This window comes from Artemia franciscana, chromosome 11, assembly GCF_032884065.1.
Source record: "Artemia franciscana chromosome 11, ASM3288406v1, whole genome shotgun sequence".
Classification (NCBI taxonomy): Eukaryota; Metazoa; Arthropoda; class Branchiopoda; order Anostraca; family Artemiidae; genus Artemia; species Artemia franciscana.
The window spans coordinates 35359384-35377872 of record NC_088873.1 but is presented as its reverse complement, the minus strand read 5'-3'; the positions used below and the strand labels follow the sequence as shown (position 1 = coordinate 35377872).

General features: G+C 35.7%; 2 protein-coding genes across 2 annotated transcripts in view; both read left to right on the top strand.

Annotated features, from left to right (window-relative positions):
• LOC136033139 (b(0,+)-type amino acid transporter 1-like) overlaps positions 1-18489 on the top strand; it is a 97038-nt gene that overhangs the window by 44806 nt on the left and 33743 nt on the right. The window contains exons 6-7 of the mRNA XM_065713779.1: positions 8969-9083; positions 14962-15006. Coding sequence (XP_065569851.1) covers positions 8969-9083; positions 14962-15006 — 160 coding nt within the window. The remainder of the gene's footprint in view (positions 1-8968; positions 9084-14961; positions 15007-18489) is intronic.
• Positions 10867-13531, top strand: LOC136033325 (conserved oligomeric Golgi complex subunit 5-like). Its single transcript, XM_065714119.1, has 2 exons — positions 10867-11154; positions 11797-13531. The coding sequence occupies exons 1-2, from the start codon at positions 10867-10869 to the stop codon at positions 13528-13530; spliced, it is 2022 nt and encodes a 673-aa protein (XP_065570191.1). The 3' UTR covers position 13531.

Genomic DNA, 18489 nt, shown 5'->3' with positions numbered 1-18489 from the left:
AACTAAGCTCACATAGTTGTGAAAAAAAAGAATAAAATTTCATAAATCAGATTTTTGACATTAAGAAAGGCTATTACAAATTCACGCATGGTCCCTACATTCAAACATACCTCGATAAGATTAGGATTATCTTTTTAGGATGACTCCATTTTTATCAACTCTCTATAGGATGTCCTTTACCACCCATTAAGCAGATAAAAGTTTTTCGTTAAAACTTAAATCTTTTTTCTATAAGTTAGATTTTTTTATGAATACAACCACATGAAGGAGATCATAATAAAAAACAGAAAATACCCAGGTATTTGAAGGTATTTGAAAATACCCAATACTCTAGGTTGCTTTAAAAAAGTTACCCCTCCATTCCCACTTGGAATAAAATGTTTCCAAAATTTTCTTTTAGTGAGATTTTCAATATTTCATGCAAATTTGGAAACACTGCCCTTTCACATTAGCTATCTATAAGTGCACTTGATGCTAATCAGAATTGGACACAAATACATCATTTTTCTACTTTTTTTTAATTTTTTCACCCAGACACTTCGTATGGAAGAACTTCAGAAGCAGCTAATTCGACGGGGATTGAAATTGCTTTTTGGGAGTCAAAAGTGATTGGAGGGCAATCAGCCACCCTCCCACGCACCTTTTTCCTAAAGACATCCGATAAAAAAATTAAGATGGCCATCTTGTTCAGCATAGTTGAAAAGTCCAATAATTATGTCTCTGGGTTGATACCTCCCCCCATATCCCTGGAGTAATGACGGTAAGTTATACGATTCGCCCATTGTTTATGTGTAGTATTTGTTATTGTGAAAGGGGGATGATGGGGCGTCATCAAAAGATCAAACAAAAAAGTTAACCTTTTCAGATAAAAGTAAGAAGCAACGTCAGCTGAAAACGAACTTCAATTACCCTGAAATATGAACGATTCCTTTCCTGTCGAAATAAGTTAGCAATTAATAAGAGCTTGATATTTTAGGAAGTTTTCATCATTCTTTAACTTGGTTAGACTGGGAAGGATTCATTCCTTATCATTTCTTAATAAAACAATAAAAATTTGATTGTTCCTATTTTACTTAACTAAAATTAACATCATCATTCATTAAAAAAACGCAGAAAGTAAGGAACTATCGGAATAAAGGTCTCAATGAAATAGACCTTAAAAAACTATGCTTTGTTGGCAATCCTATTCTTGCGTTGCTGCCTGTTGTTGAAAGTGTATCTTATATAGAAGAGGAGTTTCTGACTCCCCAATAGAAAAGATCAACCTCCCACCAGCTGTTCGAGCTATATTTTTGATCTTTAAATATTAAAATGTGTGCTGAGCTTCTTACTTTCAAATTTTATATAATTGAAACTTAGCTAAAAGTAATTTTAATTAAATAGTAATTGCTCAGAAGATACTACGACAGCCAATACTCAAATTGTAATTTAACAAGATGAATAATTTTAATTGCTTAATTGCTTGATTCAAGTTCATATCAATTGCACATCCCACATAAGCACCAAAAAATACTAAGGTTATCACCTCCTTTGTTGGGGATATGTGTAGGTTCAATAACCTTTCCTCAAAGGTGTCCATAGACATTTTTTCAAGGGGACGAGAGACCCTGCCAAATTTTCAATGGGGTTTAAGTTTGGGGGAAATGTTTTCTTTAAGGCTTTAAATGTTTTTTCGGAAATTTAGGAAATAGGCTTTTGGGTTTTTTATATTGTTGGTCTTCCAGGGAAAGGCTGAAAAATCCCCCTGTGATCCTCTGTGAGCCTTGTTGTTCCTTATGTTGCGAAGGAGCGTTCTCACACTCTAAAACTTCTATATTTGTATATTTTTATTATGTATATGAGAGGGTTCGCCCCTCATCAGTACCTCGCTCTTTACTCTTAAGTTTGAATTTTGTTTCAATTCTTTAAGGATAACCCCTGAATCTCAAAGGCCGTTTAATTAGAATAAATAGTTCTTTTGAAATTACTAAAAATACTTTAGCCTAAACATCAAATTATTGAGGAGGGGACGAGCCCTCTCATATACGTAATAATTTCTGTTCGTTTTAAGTTTTAATGTTGCTCCTTGCTTTCACTCGAAAAAACTTTTTTTTTTTATTTAATTTCTCAACATTTTTGAATTAATGCAGGTTTTGATATTGACTCACCATGCATAAATAATTAAAACGAAATTTGTATATTAATTTTACTTTTTTGTCTAAATAGCTTTCTCACTGTTTTGATCGGAATATTTTGGGAAAAAAGGGTGGGAGAGGGGCCTAGTTGCCCTCCAATTTTTTTGGTTACTTAAAAACGCCACTAGAACTTCTAATTTTATTTACAAATGCTTTTATTAGTAATAAATATACCTAACTTACAAATAAACTTACTTAGCGAACTTCTAAATTCATATATTATTATTACGTATATGAGGAGATTCGTCCCCTCGTCAATACCTCGCTCTCTACACTAAAGTTCGAATTTTGTTCCAATTCTTTAAGAATGACCCCTGAATCAAAAAGGTTGTTTAATCAGAATAAATAGCTCTTTGGAAATTACTAAAAATATTTTAGCATAAAGATCGAGGTATTGAGGAGGGGACGAATCCCCTCATATATGTAATAATTTCTGTTTGTATTAAGTTTTAATGTTGCACCTACTTTCCGTTTGAAAAACTTGTTTTTTTATTTAATTTTGCATTGTTTTTTAAATAATGCTGGAAAATCAAACGCCCCCTTCATGAAAATTCTCTTCCCCAATGATACATTCCTCCATGAAACGATCCTATCGCGTAACCCCCCCCCCCCACCACCACCACCACCACCATCTTAAAGAATGCTACATGAAAACGTCTGTATACTTCTCAATAACCTATACTATTTGTAACTAAACAAAAAACAACTTTTTTTAACTGACGGTAAGAAGCGACATTAAAAGTTAAAACAAACAGAAATTATTCTGTATATGAAAGGGGCGGTCCCCTCCTCAACGCACAGCTCTTTACGCTAAAGTTTATTGTTGTTTTAAAAAGTAGAGTTGTGAGGAAGAGTCAAACTTAAAAGCGTAAAGAGCGGGGCGTTAAAGTTATAGAGATCTGGAGTGCGTGTTGATGGGGGATTTTAATGCTTATACCGGCATGGAGATTGGGCAGTTTCAGGACCGCGGTCCTCGAGTAAGAAATTTCTACAATGTGGAGTATAGAAAAATAGGTTTAGAAAACCGAATTAGAAATGATTTAACAGATGAACATATTGAGGCATTTAAAAGGGAGCTCTTGGAGTCGCATGTAAAAAATAAGTTGAAAGCATTAGAAGACAACGAAAAAGATGCCAAAGTTTTCAAAGTTTGACACTGGCTAAATATAAAGATAAAAGAAGAGAATATAAAAGTTTAATAAAAAAAAAGTGTGAGAATAAGAAGAAACTGGACATTGTTTAATAAAACGAAAAAAAAAGTGTAAGAATAAGAAGAAACTGGACATTCCTGATGATTTTAGAAAAAAAGATTTAAAGAAGTTTTGAGGCTATATAAGGAATGATAATGGAAAGGGAAAAGTTAATACCCAGGTTGTTCCGGAAGTTGATTCATGGCCACCTAAAAAACTTGGAAGGTAATTGTGTAGATCTTCAGGAGGTAGCGCATACCCCAGAGATATTTATTTATCCTATGAGGGAACACAATTATTATTTAGTGGGTGATGTGAATGGCCAAGAGATTAATTTGGTATTTAAGAATTTAAAAGGTGGTACTGCTACGGTGTTGATGGTATACGAATAAAGTTATTTAAGAATTTTCTTTTCATTTTAATGCCGATAATTGTTCTTATTTGTAATAAGGTGTTAACGTCAGGGCAATGGCCAAGCGTTTGGAAAATTTGACTGTTTATACCACTTTTTAAGAGAGAAAACCTGAAGGCTCATGAGAATTATCGTTTAATCGCGCTTGTCCCTGCTTTAAGTAAGGTGTTGGAGAAAATATTAGATACCAGACTTTCCAATTGGTTAAATGGATAATTGGATAATTGTCCAATTGGATAATTCTTCTTATTTGTAATAAGGTGTTAACGTCAGGGCAATGGCCAAGCGTTCGGAAGACATCATTGTTTATACCACTTTTTAAGGGAGGAAACCCGAAAGCTCATGAGAATTATCGTTTAGTTGCGCTTGTCCCTGCTTTAAGTAAGGTATTGGAGAAAATATTAGATACCAGGCTTTCCAATTGGTTAAATAAAAATAATATAATACATGAGGAACAAGGAGGTTTCAGGACATGGTATGGGACAACAAATAGTGTGTTAAAGGCATCAATAGATAAATATCGAATGGGAAAACTTGTCTTTATGTAGGATTTCTTGACCTCCATAAGGCTTTCGACAGTATCGACAGAGAGTTATTGAAAGATGCCATGCTAAGAATTGGCCTTCCCAATTTATTTGTTAGTTTGATAGTGAGTATGTATACTTGCGTAAGTGGAACCGTACAAGTTGGTAACAAGTTTTCGAAACTTTTTGGATATTAAGCTGGGAGTAAAACAGGGAAGCATCCTTTCTCCTAAGTTGTTTAATATTTTTATAATAGATGGGTTTCAAAACTTAGCCTAGGGACTTGCAAACTATCTGTCAGATGATATTGCTTTGGTGGCTAATAAACCTCAAGATCTACAGACGCTTTTGAACTTCATAGAAGAATATTTGCAGATAAAAAAATTAAGGCTGAATACTCAAAAGAACGAAGTTGTTATTTAAAAAAAAAGGAGTGTAAATGGCGAAGAAAAGTATAGGTTTAAATTTAATAATAAGGAACTAATTATAAGTAAAAGGATATATCTAGGCTTTATTTTATCGGAAAATGAAAGCCTGAAGATTCATGTTGATGAAATAATTAAGAGAGGTAGAGTAGCCATGTCTGCAAATTTTAGAAACCCGGCGATAATGGGGATTAAAAACCTAAAAATGCATAAAAGAATATTTAATACAAAGTTTTACCCGTGATAGAATATGGAGCAGAGATATGGGATGGAGAAACAGTGCAGCAACTGGAGTCCCTTCAGCTCCAGTATTGTAAAAGAGTGTTTGGTCTAGATCAGACAACTCATTCACAGATTCTGAAAGGTCTTAATGAAAGGTTAACTAAGAGTAATAAAGATAGACTAGGAAGAGCGGCATATGATCAGATGTTGAAAAGTGGCTTAAAAACCTCGTGGCCATCTTAAATTAAATCATTACTAGAAAAAGCAGGAATGCCTTACTTATGGAATAATGGTCTTTGTTTTAGTGATATACCAACATATTTAGGAAGCCTTGTACGATTTATATTAGGGTGTCAGGAAATTTAGCATTGGCAAGGGCTGGTTTTAGATTCTACAGCTCTACAACATTATAATCAGGCAAATCCTAGTTTTGGAGAGGAAGTTCATTTTAAATTTAATTTACCGGCTATGATTCTACGTCGCTGGATTCAGCTTAGGGCAAATTGTCTTCCAATCCAGTACAGGTAAAAATTGTTCGACAAAAAAAAAGATAGTTGGTCCTGATAGGCGGTATTTTTGTCCCCTTTATAAAGATGAGGATGAAGACTTTGGATCATTTTCTTCGGAAATGCCCGGTGCTCTTTGATTTACGGAAAAATTATTTACATGGGACTAATTTGATGCTTCCGGGTATTCTGCAAAATAGTAACCCAACCAAAATATTTCGAGTGGGAGTGTATATAGATAAATCCTTAGTAAGAAGAAAAAGTTTATATGATTAATTTCTTTTGTCGTTAGATAAAGATATTTTTGCGTTGTATTCTGTTTGTGTGCGTGTTTGTAATTTGTATTGTTGTTTAATATCCTCGCTTGTTTGTTATTTATTTATATTTTTGTGTGTATATGGCCCATGATCTTTTGAAACACACTTATCTATCTATATTTAAAATCAGCAAAACATTTCAGTTCTTTTGATGAGAAAAAGAGTAAAGAACAAAAAAATAAACAGGATAAGAGGGCACCAGAATTAATCTTGGGGGGAGGCTGGGGAGCCTCTCCCATATATATATATATATATATATATATATATATATATATATATATATATATATATATATATATATATATATATACTAGCTGTTGGGGTGGCGCTTCGTGCCACCCCAACACCTAGTTGGTGGGGGCGCTTCGCGCTCCCCCCAAGCCCCCCCGCGCGCGTAAGTCGTTACGCGCCATATTAGTTACGCGCCATTGTAGTTGTGTCCCTATGTCCCACCTGTGAATATATATATATATATATATATATATATATATATATATATATATATATATATATATATATATATATATATATATATATATATATATATATATATATATATATATATATATATATATATATATATATATATATATATATATATATATATATATATATATATATATATATATGTTTTTAACTACGTAAAACTTGCGAATATACAACATTCTTTGCTGTCCCATTGTCTGTGCATATAAATAGAATGCCAGGTTTAACGACTCTTGAACATGCAACATATAATGGTCCATGGGAAAACAATCCGTATTCAGATCTATAACTCATGATTCTAATGATTGCCCTTGAGCTTTGTTGATGGTGATTGCTAATCGACGATTCCCTGTGTCGCCATCGTCATTTATATATCCCCCTGAGCCCCCCGGCGTCCCTGTTGTAGTTGTGTCCCTGTGTCCCGGTCGTCATGTCCCGGTGTCCCGGTCGTCATTTGTGTCCCGGTCTGTATATACATTCGTTTTTGAATTGGTCTTTTTTAGGTTTTAGTTTTTTACCTTTTTTTAGTTTTTTTTCTTTTTTTTAGTTTTGTTTTTCTCCTTTATTTTCTTTTTTTTTTCCTTTTTCATTTTATTTTATTTTTTATTTTTTTTTAGCTTTTTAGCTTTTTTAGTTTTTTATTAGTTTTTAGTTTTTTTTCTTTTTAGTTTTTTTGTAGTTTTTACCTTTTTTTTAGTTTTTAATTTTTTTTTACTTACGTCCTGGTCGTCATTTATACTCCCTGTGTCCCGGTCGTCATTTGTGTCCCGGTGCTTTGTTGATGGTGATTGCTAATCGAACATTCCTTGTGTCCCGGTCGTCATTTATATTCCCTATGTGCCGGTGTCCCGGTCGTCATTTGTGTCCCGATGTCCCGGTCTGTAATTTCGTCAGTCGAAAACATGACGTCAGTCGACACAGAAACATGACGTCACCTGACAGATCCACAGACAGACAACTTATTTTTATATATATAGATATATATATAAATATATATATATATTTTATTTTTAGTTTTTTTGTAGTTTTTACCTTTTTTAGTTTTTTTCTTCTTTTGTATTAATGCTAAAGCCAAGGTTCAAACCTGGAGCCTCTCGGACCTAGAACCTGAAACATAAAGCTTTACCAAATCAGCTACTTCGGCTTGAATACGTTCGTTTTGAGCAGCTTCCTCGGGTGTTGCCATTGTAGGTTCTTCAGTCATTTTACAATTAGAAATTTCTCTTTCAACGGTCTTCTTACAATTGAAAATTTTTCTTTGAACGATATTCTTAAATACCTGTGTCCTGGTCGTCATTTATATTCCCTGTGTCCCGGTCGTCATTTGTGTCCCGGTATCCCAGTCTGTAATTTCTCTTTGAGTGTCCCGGTCGTTATTTATATTCCCTCTGTCCCGGTCGTCATTTGTGTCCCGGTCTGTAATTTCTCTTTGAGTGTTTTTTCTTTTTAGTATTTTTTAGTTTTTTACATTTTTTCTTTTTTCAGTTTTCTTTTTCTTCTTTATTTTTCAGCTTCACTATGAAATACATATCGCCGAACCTTTGTTTTTTTTAACTAAAATCTGGTAGGCATTGATGACCTTATCCAAGTCAAAATCCCAAACCCAATCATCATCGCTATCATTTTCAGTTTTGATATGTTTTGACTCTCGCTGTCCAGGTGGATCTTCATCTAACTGCGCGGTTTTGCGTTCTTTAGCCTCAAGCCTGTTTCCTTGCTGTTCTTTTGATTCCTCGGCACGCTTTCTTTTCTGACTTTCTCTATCAGCAGCAAGTTTTTTGGCATAGACTCTTTGAGCATCTTCATCGGCTTTTGCCATTGTAAGTTCATCAGTCATTTTAAACTTAAACATTAATAGATTTCTACGTGAACATATATGTCTTAAATATCTTTAATGACGTCACCGTCATAGCAAAAATGACGACAACTAACTTCATGACGTCAGTCGACAGAGAAACATGACGTCACCTGACAGACAGACACACAGACAGACAACTTATTTATATATATATAGATAGATATGTTTTTAACGACGTAAAACTTGTGAACATACAACATTCTTCGCTGCCCCATTGTCTGTGCATATAAATAGATTGTCAGGTTTACCGACTCTTGAACATGCAACATATAATTGTCCATGGGAAAAACAATCCATATTCAGATCTATACCTCATGATTCTAATGATTGCCCTTGAGCTTTGTTGATGGTGATAACCCACAAACAACTTATTTATATATATATATATATATATATATATATATATATATATATATATATATCATATGTTACCGTGAATGTTCGAAATCTGGTTAATATCGATATTCACCGTTGAATATCCAAGTTCCTTTTTCTCTGCTTGGATTAAATTGGTTTTACGAGTCAGCATTTTCAGGCTTATTTAAGTTATGATGGTAAAAGTTTAAATTAGGTTATGCTAGATTATGTTATTTAGGTTAAGTTAGATTAGATTTGGTTATATTACATTTTCGTTATAAATATCAGATATGGGTTAAAAACCTAAGCTAACCCAACCAAACCTAACCTGTCATCATCAAGCCTTGCATTAAATTGAAAAAGTTGACTGGAAACTTTGACTAAATCCAATGAGACAAAAGGTATTTTGGACATTCACCGGTGAATGTCAATATTCACGAATATCGGACATTCACGGTAACGTATACATTAATCAGATTTTACATAATAATTTTTAGGAAACCTTGAATACCTGTCCACTGGTTTTGAATCCATTGATCCGGACCAGCCGGCGATTACCTTTAGTAATGTGGCGACTGCATTTTATAGCGGTCTTTGGGCTTATGATGGATGGTAAGGTTATAACTTTTTTTGTTCCTCGTGTCTTTTATGTTAACTATTTTGAAAAGTAAAAATTGTCTATTGTTTTTCAACTCAGTTTGCTAGAGAAAATTTAAGCTGACAAATAACTATTACAAAGACTATCTAAAATATAATAGCTGCGTTTTCGACTACCGTTCAGTGAAGCAGTTGAAATGACAACAATGGGGGTTCAAGTACTTAATTTCTGTTTTTACTCCACGATGGACGTTTATGAGGCCATTTGGCGTTCTTCAGTAAAAGCAGGAATCAAGTATGGACGGCTAAAGTAGCCTGTTTTTTTTTTAATTGCAGCCAACAGGGGGGTAAAAATGTTTTTTTTTTCAAGATAAATACAAAAAAGGTATTATTCATAAAAAATATCACCCAGAAGGTATTTTTCGAAGTTCAAAGAGCAGGGGGTGTCCCCCTCAATTGAAGCCAATCTTGAACTCTAGATCAAAACCTAATATTTTATTCAGCAAGCTCAACTATTTTCCAGGATAGTGAAAAGACCGTCATCTAGCACTCAAGCCAGCCTAGTCTAAATTCCTACCTTAGTAAAGCTGAAGGCCAGGATTGATATTCCAACAAGTGATATAATCAAGTTTAATCTATGTTAGCTCAGAAACTAAAGCCCTAAAACGGATGAGGATATTTATAATAAGGCAAATTTAAACTAATGCATGGAAATTTATTTGATTGCAAAGTTAATATATTTGCGTACTTAACCTTTATTAGGCTAATTATGCAATTTTTTACTTTCATTCTTGAGCAGAAACTTAAGTCAAACCCTTAGCTCTTCCTACAAGTCAAGGGCCAGTCCTATTTTTATTTTTTATCTATTACTTTTCATGCTCACTACCTCTTCGAGCTTATGGTTATATACCATAAGCTTGCTGTCGCTTGTTCCATGCCTTTTGCTTCATCTGTTTGGGGTTATCCGTCATCTTGTATAATTGTGCGTATGAATTCAGAAATTCTGGTATGAATTCAGTTCCTTTCTCCTGTTTATTCTTCACAAAACCATTCATTTTACAGAATTTGTGTTCTCCTGCGATTCTTTGTGATTGTCGCTGTTGCTTCTCTTCTAACCACCCAGTTCGTTACATATCATTTTTGTTTGTGAGTCAATGTGATCTGATCTTCACTGTCACTTGTCTTTTAACCAAAGATTTTTTTTTGTCCATTATTTTCATTTGTGATTCGTTGTAATGCTTGTTATCGCATTCTCACTGCCGCTTCGAGCTTGTGGTTATATACCATAAGCTTGCTGTCGCTTGTTCCATGCCTTTTGCTTCATCTGTTTGGGGTTATTCATCATCTTGTATAATTGTGTGTATGAATTCGGAAATTCTGGTATGATTTCAGTTCCTTTCTCCTGTTTATTCTTCATAAAACCATTCATTTTATAGAGTCTAATAACTCATGTTTCCAAATGACGTCGTTTGGTGCCCAAACCGAAAATCCAACTATCGACGAAGTGGCAATCGTTATGGTCGGTGATCAGTTTTTACCTCGAGATATTATTCTTCATAAGCGAAACGTTCAGTTGGTAAGAATTGCTGAAACTCATCGATGCTACGATGCCCTACAATATCCTATCATTTTTTGGGATGGAGCCGACGGCTATCACTTTAATAATCCATCCACTAACAAACAAACGGATATGAAATGCAGCGCAATGATTTATTATTCCTATAGACTAATGATTCGTCACAATGAAGAAAATTATATTTTAAAATGATGTCAATTGTTTTACCAATACAACGTTGATATGTATGCAAAGATTGAATCAGAATGTTTGCTATTTATCCGTCTGAATCAGACCAAGCTCCGCTCTGAACAATACATTCATTTGCGAGATGCAGTTGTAAATGACGGTAATACCACTAACGTTGGAAGATTAACGACTTTACCTTCGTCACATGCTGACAGTCCCCGTCATATGCATGAATATGCTCAAGATGCTATTGCGTATGTTCGTCTCTATGGTCGTCCAGATTTATTTATTACATTTACATGTAATCAATCTTGGGATGAGATACAGCAGCTTTTACTTCAAGTACAATCGGCGGTTATAGATATGACATTACGGCCCGTGTCTTCCGGTAAAAGTTGAAATCACTGATAAACTACATAGTAAAACTTCATGATATAATTACTTCTAATGAAATTGACGATGTGATTTCCGCTGAAATACCTGATGAAAATGCCGATAAGGGCCTATATGATATTGTGGTAAAAAATATGATACATGGACCTTGCCGTGCACTGAACGAAAAATCACCATGCATGGCCAAAGGAAGGTGCACAAAGCAATATCCTCGACTTTTAGTACCCAACACAATTACCGGCAATGATGGTTACCCACTATATAGAAGAAGATCTACTGAAGATGGCGGTAAAACAGCAATAATAAAGAACCATAACGGTACCACCATCGAAGTAGAGAACCAGTGGGTTGTTCCATATTCACCTTTATTATGAAAAACATTTAATGCTCACATATACGTTGAATACCGTAACTCCGTAAAGGCAATCAGATACATATGTAAATACGTCAACAAAGGAAGCGACATGGCAGTTTTTGGCTTGCAGTCCGAAATCAGTGATATTAATGAAATCGTACAATAATGAAGTTGTACGATTAATGAAGCTGTTTGGCAAATTCTTTTATTTTGGCGGATCAATTCTTTGATTTCAGCTTCGACAAGCTGAAATCTTGGCTGAAATTGACAGTGCTTGCTCAAAGAAGACTTTAGATGATTTAAATGCTCACACAGATACTTGTCAATCGGTTGCTGCCTGGCACTCTAAAACAGAAGAAGAGGCTTTTCAACTCCTAGAAACAGCGTTGAAAGATGGCGCTGTTAACAAGGGCGTAGAGTCTCTGCAAGTCTTTGATTCAATGGGTCTTCTAAGCTCGTCTGTATATGGTTTTCTTGACAGAACCTTTGATTTAGTGCAAAACCGGATTAGATGTGCATTGGGTGGTGAGCGTCCATCTTCTGTGCTTGCAGAGGATAGGAAAAAAGGTTATCCTGGTCGAACGCCCACAGTTCTTAGCAATACGGGGGCTTTACGTTCTCTACTCTGGGATGAACTAGAAGAGACTGCAAATACTATTTGCTCTTGTTTTGACCAGGTTTCCTGTTTGGACAGGGTTATTGGACAGACATATTTGGGTTCAAATGTCACTTTTGCCACCCGAATGTCGCCGAAGGAGAAGACCTATTTGCTGAAAATCTTCTGGTCTAAAATCATTGATGTAATAAGGAGGGAACTAAAGCAGAGTTGTACTGAGTCTGGAGTTGTCAAGCAAGCTTTGGAGGAAGATTTTCCACGATTTTCGAAGTTTGTTGAGAGGATAAGCAAATGCCTCCATGATATTCAGGGTGTTGGTAAATTGGAAGCAGACATCTTCTTGACAAGGGATGATGATGTCATTGAATCCTTTTTTGAAATAGAACAATCTGCAAAAAGTCTATTGGCTCCATTCCAGAATGCATACCTGTCTCGGTCACTATCCCGACTTTTTGACCCGGTTAATTCCATATTTCAAGTAGAAAAAGTGCCCTTTGTTGATGAGATTGACACGCTAATTGGTATTATTTTAAGTGAGATGAAAGTTTCTGAGAAAAACCCGAGTTTTCATTTGCTGGTTTCAAAGAGTATTATTAAATGTTTGAAACTCTTCAATGTAAAGTGCGAAACGCTTATAGTCTCTGACAGTAATGCATCACAGGTTACAGCCATCCCAAATGTAGTCCACAAATCCAATGGTTTGGTGTTTGCTTTACTCAATGAGAGTCATCTATTTGAAGAATGCAGAGAAGAATTCAATTCGATTCTGGAGACAAGCTCAAACTTGATGAGAGCAACCGTTCAACCGCTGATTAATTCAATTTCAGATTCAGTGGAAGCAATCCTTTTGACGATGCATCAGGAAGACTTTTCAGCGCCTGTTAGACAGAACACGCGCTCATCACCTCAATACTCCCTGTATTTGCCTGAACTACAGGGATTTATTCTTCGTGTCTCCAAAGACTATCTTGGCCTTTATGGAAATAAAGAGAATCTTCAACCTATGGCGATCAAGACTGCAAATCGTTGTTTCGATTTATTTTTGCGACATACAAGTTTAGTGCGGCCACTTGGCGAAGGGGGAAAATTACGTATAGCATCAGATTTTGCACAGATGGAATTGGCATTAGCACCCCTCGGTTTGAGACTTAGCGAATTAGGACAATCATACAAAGCTGTGAAAGCTTTTAAATCAATGCTATTCAATACTTTAGAGGACCTCGTTCAGTCTCCTTTGATTGGTGAAGTAGTGCCGTACAGCGTTGTCTTGCATTTTATTTTCGCTCAGTCACCGCCTGTCTTGAAATCGCCTCATCAGACTATTAATTGGTCGATTATGAAATATTCTCAATAGCTTGACGAGCATCAAAATGAAAAAGATCGTCTTCTTCTTGTTCGAGGTACTTTAGATGCCTATGCGCACAGTGCTAAAGCTAAAAATGTCAAGTTACTTTGTGAATTTGAAATTATGCTACAGCTTGTAGAAAAGGGTCTTAACACCCTCTGAGCTTTAAATTGCATTATTACTGGTGAATTGATCGTTTTACCATTATTACTTGTTAACAGTAGTACGATAAATATTCATATACCTCTGTATGAAAAGACATTTAATTGCGTTAACCAGGTACAAAACGGGTAAGTGCATAAAACCAAAAGTTTGAAGCTTAGTAGAAGTCGTTGTTAGAAAAACATCATTAGCAATGTCTTTTTAAGACTTGAAAAAAAGCGGAAAAACTTTTTAAGCTCAGTTTAGAATCACGAAAGCTATTATGTAAACTGCAATAATATTTATGCTGCCTGAGCAATAATTTTAATGTTTTAATTCAAACTAGAAAAATACCTGAAAAGTTTAAAATTAGTTTTTTTGATAAAACTAACTTGCTAGGTGATTAAGCGTACAGGTTTGAATGTAACCAGTTTTATAATGTCAGTATGAAGGCCCAAAAATAAAAAATTTGTGGTTATTACAAAAACCTTGAGAAAACCAAAAGTTTCAATCTTAGTGCACATCGTTGTTAAAAATCGGACTAGCTTCAATAATCAAATATCTTCGGAAAGACTATGAAATGACATTAAATTGCAGAAAGAGCAAAAAACTGTTAATTGCAAAAGTATTTGTATATATTACAACAATTCAAAAACCTTAAAAAAGAAAATCAAAAGTTTGAAACTTAGTACATATCATTGTTAGAAATTGGACTAGCTTCAATAATCAGAATTACAGCATGAATCATTCAATAATCATTCAATAGACAGCATGAACTGACATTAAATTGCAGAAAGAGCAAAAAACTAATAATTGCAAAAACATTTTTATATGTTTTAACAAGGGATTAAAAAGAGCAATAATGCTAAAATATGCTGATATATTTTAACAAAGAATAACAAAAATTCAAACACCTTAAAAAATAAAACCAAAGGCATGAAGCTTATTAGATATCGTTTTTAGAAATCGGACTTGATTTAATAATCAAAATCTTTGAAAAGCCTCAGCATGAAAAGACAGCAAATCCAACAACCATCTCCCAATTTGCGCGCAGTTAAGGTTTACCGACTCCCAAAAGATACTTGATTGACACCTGTGGGAAATCTGACTTGTCTCAGGTGTCGTTAGATAATTTTAACGACTTTTTCATTTTAATTCATATTTGTCTTTGGTACCAAATTATTTTAAAAGCTAACTGTAATTGTGATCCCTCATTACTTAGTGGTATTTATTTAATATATTTACTTAGTACTAAAATACAAACATATTATCAAATAAATATACCATTTTCTTTTTTAGGAACAATTTGAACTTTGCAACTGAAGAACTTATCAATCCAAATGTGTAAGTAAAGTACCTTAATTGTCTTTCAGTAACTCCAATTCACGAAAATATAGGAAGAGAGGATGTTTTTTATGGCATTTGGTATTAAACAAGTGACATATAGCAATCGCAAATTCTGTCGGTCTGTCGGTCCCGGTTTTGCTACTATAGGCACTTCCAGGTAAGCTAGGACGCTAGGACGATGAAATTTTGCAGGCGTATCAGGGACCGGATCATATTAAATTAGAAATAGTCGTTGTCCCGATTTTACCATCTGTTTTGGCCCCGATTTGGCCAAATCTTGGGGTGGGCATGAACTCCATCTGCCCCCCCCCCCCGATTCACTTTGTGTTGGATAAGAAAAATCCGGCTTTTGGCAGCGCATTTATCGAATATTATAAGTAAATTGCATTTTCAGCACCCGTGTGTTGCTTGGAAATGTACTGTAACCAAATGTGGAACTCAGCCACACTGACCTCTAAGATTAATTATAACAACGAAGAATACAATCAAAGAGGTTAAGTGATTAAACTGAAAGTGGAAAATTCAACCAGACTACAGGCTGACATTCCTCAGCGAGAAACGTTCTTATTTAAGTAAACAATACGTCAGTGAAAGTAACCTTCATTGTTATACTGAGGGTTGTAACCAAAATCTCAGTGTCCCTTCAGCAGAAATCTTCCAGATCAAATATATTTACAAAAAGGAAAAACATAACAAGAAAAAAAATATAACGACATTCAAGGTAACAAGGGAAACCGCCGAGCTTTCATGTTTGCAAAATCGTCAACAAGCTGGTTGTAGTCCAAATTTTTTACTAAGTCCTTCTCTGCAAATATCAAAAGGAGGTGACTGAGACGACCATCTCCTGTTGTAGACCACAGGTCTTTTTCACTGTTTCTAGGCTAGAAAACAAACGCTCATTGCTCGCTGTTGTCTCAGGAAGTGTGGCAGCAATACCAAGTACTTTAATTACTTCTGAGTAAGCCACTGGTAATCCCTGAAGATGGTCGACAATATCTAGGAAGTTTTCCGGCTTTTTCTCCTCATTGAGCAAGAAACGCTTGGCAATACCAGCTTGAGATTCGAGAAGAATGCTGTCGATATCCAGCTCACCGTAAATAGAAGAGAAAAGCTTGAGCAGCTCTGTGTCCATAAGCTCGGTTGAGCTTGGATCCAAGGCTTCGAGCGTACTCAGCACTGGCAAGTTATCTGTGAACCTTCTGTCAAATTCGGCTAGTAGACGGTCAAAAGTTTTGAAGTATTCTTACTTCATTTCATCCGCCAAAGTAGTAGTCCAATTTCCAGATTCGATGAAATTCTTTCCTAGCATCAAAGTTGTCACAAATTGTTTTCGATGCTTTGTGATCTTTTGAATTCTTGAAGGTCGTCCTTTCTGACCAACAGAGGAGGGTCTAGTCGCGGGTCCATTCACAGCAGGTACTTCAATTTCGAGTTCTGTTGCAAACTCTTTAGCCTTCTTGAAAAGCGATACAAATGAAGCATCTGAACGCAGGTCGGTAAGTTTGCATCTTGTGGCCTGAATCAGGGTGCGTGATCGAGAAATAACCAAGTCAACGGCGACGGCATGGAGTTGCTGGGACAGCGATTTCGTCGCTTGCGTAATTGTTTCTATGTAGTGCAATTGGAAGATAACAAGGAGCGATTCCATCATGATAGGCCAGGAGCTGACCTATTTTAGTCAATCAACTTAGAGGAATTACTGCAAATATTCAGAATTTATAATATTAATATAATCATCTAGGAAACGGGAATTTGACAGAACTTGAGAATTAGATTATGTATCTAACCTGCCTTCAAAGTTTACAATGGTTAATAGCAAATAGTGTTATTATCATGGCCGGCAAAGGACCCTTTTTGGTGGAAGCTTGGGCCCCCTGGAAAATCTGGAGTGGGCATTTGCCCACCCCAACCCCCCCCCCCCAAATGGCGCCCCTGAGTGGGGGGCCCGTTAATTCGGAGAAAATAGAAAAATTGAAGTATTTTTAACTTACGAACCGTTGATCAGATCTTAATGAAATTTGATTTTTGGAAGGATATTGTATCTCAAAGCTGTATTTTAAATCCCGACCGAATCTGGTGACATTGGGAGGGGGGTTGGGAGGGGAAACCTAAAACCTTGGAAAACACTTAGAGGAGGGATCGAGATGAAACTTGACGGAAAAAATAAGCACAAGTCCTAGATACATGATTGACATAACCGGAACGGATCCGCTCTCTTTGGGGTAGTTGGGGGAGGGTTAATTCTGAAAAATTAGAAAAAATGAGGCATTTTCAACTTACGAATGGGTGATCGGATCTCAATGAAATTTGATATTTACAAAAATATCGTGTCTCAGAGCTCTTATTTTAAATCCCGACCGGATCTGGTGACATTGGGGGGGGGGGGGATTTGGGAGGGGGAACCTAAAACTTGGAAAACAGTTAGAGTGGAGTGATCGGGATGAAACTTGGTGGGAAAAATAAGCACAAGTCCTAGATACATGATTGACATAACCGGAACGGATCCGCTCTGTTTGGGGTAGTTGGGGGGGGGTTAATTTTGAAAAATTAGAAAAAATGAGGTATTTTTAACTTTGATTTTAATTTTTTTATTTTTAACTGAGGTGTTTTTAACGAATGGGTGATCGGATCTCAATGAAATTTGATATTTAGAAGGATATCGTGTCTCAAAGCTCTTATTTTAAATCTCGACCGGATCTGGTGACACTGGGGGGATTTTGGGGTGAGTAAACCTAAAATCATGGAAAATGCTTAGATTGGAGAGATCTGGATGAAACTTGGTGGGAAAATAAGCAGAAGTCTTAGATACTTGATTTACATAATTGGAACGGATCCGCTCTATTGGGGAGGGGGGTTAATTCTGAAAAACAAGAAAAAATGACGTATTTCTAACTCACGAAGGAGCAATCGCATCTTCATGAAACTTCATATTTAGAAGGGCCTCGTAACTCAGATCTCTTATTTTAAATCTCAACCGGATCAAGCGTAATTGGGGAGGGGGGCAGTTGGGGGGGGGAATGGAAATCTTAGAAAATACTTAAAGTGGTGAGATCAGGATGAAACTGGATGGGAAGAATTGAAACCTGTCTAAGATACGTGACTGACATAACCGGACAGGATCTGCTCTCTTTGGTGGAGTTGGGGGAGGGGGGTAATTTTGAAAATTGAGGTACATGTAGCTTACGAAAGGGTGGCCAGATATTAATGAAATTTGATATTTAGAAGGATCTTGTGCTTTAAAGCTCTAATTTTAAATTCCAACCAGATCCTGTGACATTTGGGGGAGTTGGAGGGGAAACCGGAATTCTTGGAAAACGTAAAAATTGGGGTATTTTTATCTTACAAATAGGTGATCGGATCTTAAATGAAATTTGATATTTAGAAGGAATTTATGTCTCAGAGCTCTTATTTCAAATCCCGACCAGATCTTTTGACATTGGGGGGGAGCTGGAAGGGGAAATCTTGGAAAACACTTGGAGC